The 6,000-nt window shown below is 45.4% G+C and overlaps 1 protein-coding gene across 2 annotated transcripts; it reads left to right on the forward strand.

Moving 5' to 3' along the window:
• The first annotated feature begins 133 nt into the window (after window positions 1–133).
• On the forward strand, window positions 134–5,486 carry snai1a (snail family zinc finger 1a). 2 transcript variants are annotated; one of them, XM_028003401.1, is made up of 3 exons: window positions 134–710; window positions 1,143–1,664; window positions 4,007–5,486. In XM_028003401.1, exons 1-3 carry the CDS (start codon window positions 635–637, stop codon window positions 4,189–4,191), a joined length of 783 nt encoding a protein of 260 aa, XP_027859202.1. In that variant the 5' UTR covers window positions 134–634; the 3' UTR covers window positions 4,192–5,486. The 2 variants fall into 2 exon arrangements, with proteins under 2 accessions (XP_027859202.1, XP_027859203.1); XM_028003402.1 differs by having other exon boundaries at window positions 147–710; window positions 1,146–1,664.
• The last annotated feature ends 514 nt before the right edge of the window (window positions 5,487–6,000 follow it).

Below are 6,000 nucleotides of genomic sequence, written 5' to 3' on the forward strand. Positions count from 1 at the left end.
AAACCAGAACAAAAATATACAGCGTGAAACTTTGAGATAAATTTATTGGAGCATATTAAACAGCACTCCTTTTTTTCTTTCCTTTTTAAAAAAAAATATTTTTAGCAAATTCTAAAATAACACAGTTGTCTTATATCGCTATTTTAATACGAACAGTTTTTTTTTTTAAGACTGTGCCAAATTCCAAGATTGATCAATGATTCATAGGCGGCCAAATGACTCATTCTTAAAGTTTTTCACAGGTCCTCTCCCTCTCTGATCTGCGCCTTAACTTTGTTGGCTGGTGTTGTAAAATGTGTCAGGCTTCTTCTCAAACTCTTAAACTGCGATATGCTGTGTGTGGGGAGGGGCCCTCAGGGCGAGCACACCCCTCCTTGCCTGTGTCGGAGTGTTTCAGAACAGAGGCCAGCATTTAGTTCCTCAGCAGAGAAGCTCTACGCATCACTCCGTCGATGAAGTCCATCCCAACTTGTTTTGGGTCACAAGGAGGATATTTCTATCGCCTTTTTTTCTTCTTCCTTCTAGGACTACAGCTCTCTTCATCTCCTAGAAGCTGTGCGTCGTGACCGCGCGTTCCTTTTACGCAAAGATCTTGGAGCCTGAAATTTAAAAAAAAAAAAAAAAAAAAAGGACAATGCCTCGGTCTTTCTTGGTAAAGAAGTATTTCGCTAAACAAAAGCCAAACTACAGCGAACTGGAATATCAGAATGGTGAGTCATGACACTGTTTACTCTTGTAACGGAACTTTCTGATGCGAACAACAGGAAAGAAATTCACCTGTTTCAATATTCTGGAGAGAGAGTCTGGCAAGTTTTTTTTTTTTTTTTTTTTTCCTCCAAGAGGCGACTCCCAGATCAAGTCGGGGCCCGTTAGATGCACTTTCCCCCTCTTTCTGCACGGAGACAGAGCTCCATTCATGTTACAAGCTGAATACGTGGGAGGAAACGGCCCTGGAACTTTCCGATATGGCTCTTATTTTATGCTCCTTTACAAATGAGGAAGTTTGACATCGTTCCATACCAAATAAGAACAGAAAACAGAGAGTGGATCTTCTTCTTCTGCCCTTATTTGATCCATAAAGTGAATTTGTTGTAATTTACTGACTTTAATGCTGCTTCCTAACCGCCCTCCTCTTTCCCTAGCAGATACTTCACTGGAGACCTATCCTCTGGCTGAGTTGCCATCAGCAGACAACAGCACCTCCACCTGCTTCACCACAGGTCTGGTGTGGGACCTGAGCGTCCTCCCCACCCTCTACCTGCCCACCGCCCATTCGGAGGCCTCTGGCACCTCGGGCCCCCTGGACCTGAGCTCCCCTTGCAGCCTCAGCAGCAGCGCCAGCAGCAGCGGCGAGGAAGACGAGGGGCGCAGCTCGGACCCCCCCAGCCCAGAGCCTGTCATCAAGTACGCCCCTCGCCAGAGGATGAAGTGCACCGGCGTCATGGCCCACGTCAGCCCCCCCGAAGAAGAAGAGGAGAGAGGAGAGACCCCGGCGATGGCGGCCAGGCCGGCTTTCCTCTGCAAACACTGCCCCAAGGAGTACACCAGCCTGGGGGCTCTGAAGATGCACATTCGCTCACACACCCTGCCTTGTGTCTGCACCACCTGCGGGAAGGCGTTCTCCAGGCCCTGGCTGCTGCGCGGCCACATTCGCACACACACAGGTGAGGTTGAAATCTGCTCCAAGAGGATTGCACAACGCTTCAGATTTTCCCCTGTTCACTTGATCTGTTATTAGCTTTGGGGCCACTGCCAGCCTGGGGACCCCACGAGAACATATAGACAAGTTTTCAAATGCACTAGCACTAGCTGTAAACATATTAGAGGTCCACCGATAAATCAGCCCCCATTTTCCCTAATTTTGGGAGATCAGTGATCGACTGATACTTACATGTTAAGCTGATCTTATCTACCTTGGCAAAGGTCTATTTTGCTATTTTGCTCTGCCATGAGAGAGCTTTCACTCACAGACCCGCCCACCGGGCCATGTCTGCATGTTTGCAGTTAACAATAGTCACCCACTGTTGCCAACTCAGCGACTTTCTTGCTAAATTTAGCAACATTTCAAACAACAACAAAAAATCTGTATCGGCCAAAACTGGAATTGGCAGGTCAGGCTTTTTAAAGATTGGTAATCGTTGATTGGTGAGAAATCACCCCCCCCAAAAAATACTCCTTGTGTCTGGGCCGAGGTCCCAATTCTCACACACTGTTTGTAAGTCGATCCATAACAAATACCCTTTCTTCATATGAATGTCATGGACAAAGCTTTAAACTTCAACAAATTACAGTCTTAGTTTAAGGTGAGCACCCTGATGAAGTTCTAGTATCTATGGATGTGGAAATCGGGGGCAGTTGTTCTGAGTCAGAAGGTTACCCTTCCTCCCCCTCCACTTTTGTCATAACAATCTATCTGATGAACTCAACACTTGATCAGCAGACATTATCACACAGGGAAGCCCTCCGTGGACTCATTGATCATTCATTGTGCTTAATGTCTCGGCAACAATGAGTTCTCGGCTAATTATCTTATCACTGCTGACCGGGGGTGGGGGAGTGGAGGCACCTGAGTGGGGGGCAGAGGAGGGACAAAAGGTTTAAAGAATGCCTGAAGGCTCGCTGTTATCACTGAGTACTTAGTACCTGCAGTAACTTGTTAGCGTGTTAATCTCATTTGGTTCTGATTGAATCATGCTAATTCAGTCAGGCTCTGACCCCCAGCAGCCAGCCATGTGATCCTCATTACCTTAACAATGTGTCTGTGTTTATACATGTGTGTTTGTGGGCTTGTGTGTGAGGTGTTAATAGAGAGCCCCCATCAATATAATCCAGTCCCAGTTTGAGTATGACTATTGTAGTCGCATTTCAAGGGAGCTGCATTGGTGTAATGCATTGAGTGCAACCCTCACACTCAGCACATTTAGATAAGAATGAATTAATTCCATTTGCTACCAGCGTTCCTGAAGGTTGTGTCTTCGGCTTCTTCTTCTTTAGCATACATCTCCTCTTCGCTTCTATATTGTGACTCTTCCATGGATTCAATATCAATTAAAATTGCTTTGCATAAAATACCCTTCATCTTAGTGCACTTCCTCCTGCTCTGAGGCAGTAAACACTGATTCCCCTCAAACACCCTCAATAAATCAGCCGTAAAGCTGAGATTCTGCTCGTTGGTACAAGGTCAGCTCTTTTCAGCAATTGACAATTCCAGCATCATAAAAAAAGCCTGACCTGCCGATGCCGATTTTGGCAGATATAATTTTTTTTTGTTTGAAAAGTTGCTAAATACACCAACAAAGTCTCTAAGTCGGCAACAGTGGGTTGACTACTGTTAACTGCCTACGTGCAGACATGTCAGCTAAACCTCTCTCACGGCAGAGCAAAAGGGGACAGTGGACGATTTTCAAAGCTTTGTGGAGGTAGATAAGATCGGTAAGATTAGTTTCTCATGCAGGCATTGGCCGATCTCCCAAAAGTGAGGTAATCTGGGCCAGATTACCTACTTAAAAGTCTAAATGTTATTCTGAATAGTTCTCCGTCTTAAACCGGTCACATAAATAATGCCACCTTGTGTCTGCCTAATACAATGCAGGTCATCTCTGTCTTTTTTTTGACACCATTCTCTTCCTCCATATTTTCTCACTTCCTGGTCAGCTACCTTATTGATTATCGCAACTCCCTTCTGTTTGGTCTCCATCTCTGGTCCCTATATCTTCTGTTGGATCAGAACTTCTTATTGCCTCGACATAGTACTCCGGCTCTTCTAGAACTTCATTGACTTCCCTTTCTGTACCAGATAACCCTGCTGCACCTTACACATCTGAACCCTTGTGCATCAACAAAAACTTCCCTCGCTCTCAGTCTTTCCTCCTCCACTCATAATTGTCCAAAGAGTCACAAAGCATCTTCAACTCTCAATCATAACCCAATCGTACCTGTTTTGACTGTAATTTTTCTGTTTGTTTTATCTTGTGTTTTTAATGTAATCCCCTTATTCTCTGCCCAGGTGAGCGTCCGTTCTCGTGTCCCCACTGCAACCGGGCTTTTGCGGACCGTTCCAACCTGAGGGCCCACCTGCAGACCCACGCCGAGGTAAAGAAGTACCAATGCGGCGTCTGCTCTCGCACCTTCAGCCGCATGTCGCTGCTGCAGAAGCACAGCTCCTCAGGATGCTGCTCCACTTTGGGCTGAGGCGCCGCGAGCGCACGGAGGGAAACCTACCGGGACATCAGCGGGGTGGAAAACTTTTTGTGAAGCCCAGTTAGATTGTTTAAGACACCGCAAAGATCACAAAATTGCCAAACTTTAAGAGACCTTGAGGAAATCAAACCTCACCGTGGATCTGACTTTACAAGCGTTTTCGCTTCTCTGTTCCCTTGTAAAACAGTTGAGAAGCTTTTTTTTTTTTTTTCTACTTTCTTCTTCTATTGTTGACTGAGTTTTTTGAGGCTGGACCATCTGAACTGAACAAAACTCACTAAACATCAGCGCCTTTTGTCGCTGTCTGTGCCCATTCCAAACAACGCGTAACGTGAACTGGAGGCGTCTCTCCTCCCATCTTCGCCCTGGTGCCGGTCAGCTCAGGATCATGGCCGAGACGCAGCTGCTCAGAGGTAGGGGCGCGTGGGTGGGATAAATCCCTTGGCTCTTCTCGAAGCGGCACACACTCGCGCGCGCACACACAAATGCACACACAGCTGTCCCTGGTGCTGTGGTGCAGATAGATGAGGTGCTAACAGGTGCTGCAGCCATGACCTTCGCTGGCTGATAGCAGGTGACTCCCAATGCCCTTGGTTTGCTTAAGGAAAAAAGAGGAAGCGTGTCATCGCAGAAGAATGACACCAGTTAATGTTTTTGCTTCTTCTTTTTTCTCTTTCTTTCACTGATGTGGATCATTGTAAGCCTCTGTTATGACTTAAACCAGAACCTCTGCCTTAATCCGTTAGGGTTTAGAGGTGGGGAAAAGCCATTCTGCTGTTTTCCAAAGACGATTCAGTGTGCAGCTCTCCTGAAAACGTGTATAAAAAAAAAAGCCAATGCACTCAAGGTTACTACAGTGTTATCGATATCAAGCCAAAGCCATATGACTCAAATGAATGTGCCTTGAAATTGTATTATTCGTACAAACAATGCCTATATTTTTTTTCTTATACCTCATTTAGCTGACGTGGCTTTAAAATCTGACTTCAGTATTGAAAGAAATTGTGCGTAAGTTAAGACCTATCAGAAGGCTGAGACCAAAGATGTTAACAGTTTACACCATGGAAACATGGTTGCCTAACATATGATGAAAGCCATGGAAGTGGACCATACTGAGATAAATTTCTCACGTTCCTAAATATTTTACAGCTGTTTTGTTTTAGTGCAATGGGCAAATGTTTTTTTATTTTTTTGGGGGGGGGTTCTACTATGCCTTTGTGTTCATCTTTAATTTCTATATGTCGTAAATGATGCATTTTCAATAAAGTAATTTATGTTTATTAAAACTCGCATTGTTGATTTTTTTTTTCAGTTTTTTTTTCTTCCTTTTTTTAGCACAAGGAGATGGGTATAAAACTCTCCGCTTTCGCTTTAGAGAAGTCGGCGCGGCTGCAACGCTGATTCATACAACGTGTTTGATCATTAACCGGGAGAATAATTAGCGGTTTGGAGAAAACCGGCTGTTGCATCGAAACGTTGCAGATGCAGGTGAGCGGCGCGCTGCGATTGGCAGGAGCGACGGAATGCACCTGCTTTCTAGTTTCCACCTGCTGCCATCTACTTCTCTCTGTGGCTGTGTAAACATTGCAGCGTATGCAAATGTGAGCCGAGTGGTGTGTCATTCGGTGGATTTTAGAGGAACTGAACTGTGCTGGACTAGTTCTGAACCGACCCTAATGTGGGGTTTTAGTTAGACGTACTCCAGCAGCGATTGACATATGCTGTGATCTGAGCACAGCATATATTCCTAGACAGTGAGTCAAAGTCTGGCGCGTTAGGTTCCCATGGCTCCTCCGCTTT

This window comes from Xiphophorus couchianus, chromosome 20 (assembly GCF_001444195.1).
Source record: "Xiphophorus couchianus chromosome 20, X_couchianus-1.0, whole genome shotgun sequence".
Taxonomy (NCBI): domain Eukaryota; kingdom Metazoa; phylum Chordata; class Actinopteri; order Cyprinodontiformes; family Poeciliidae; genus Xiphophorus; species Xiphophorus couchianus.

Coding starts and splice junctions, on each gene's coding strand:
- snai1a (XM_028003401.1), top strand. CDS start 635: ATGCCTCGGTCTTTCTTGGTAAAGAAGTATTTCGCTAAACAAAAGCCA. Junction 711..1,142: donor CGAACTGGAATATCAGAATG/GTGAGTCATGAC, acceptor CTCTTTCCCTAG/CAGATACTTCACTGGAGACC. Junction 1,665..4,006: donor CCACATTCGCACACACACAG/GTGAGGTTGAAA, acceptor TTCTCTGCCCAG/GTGAGCGTCCGTTCTCGTGT.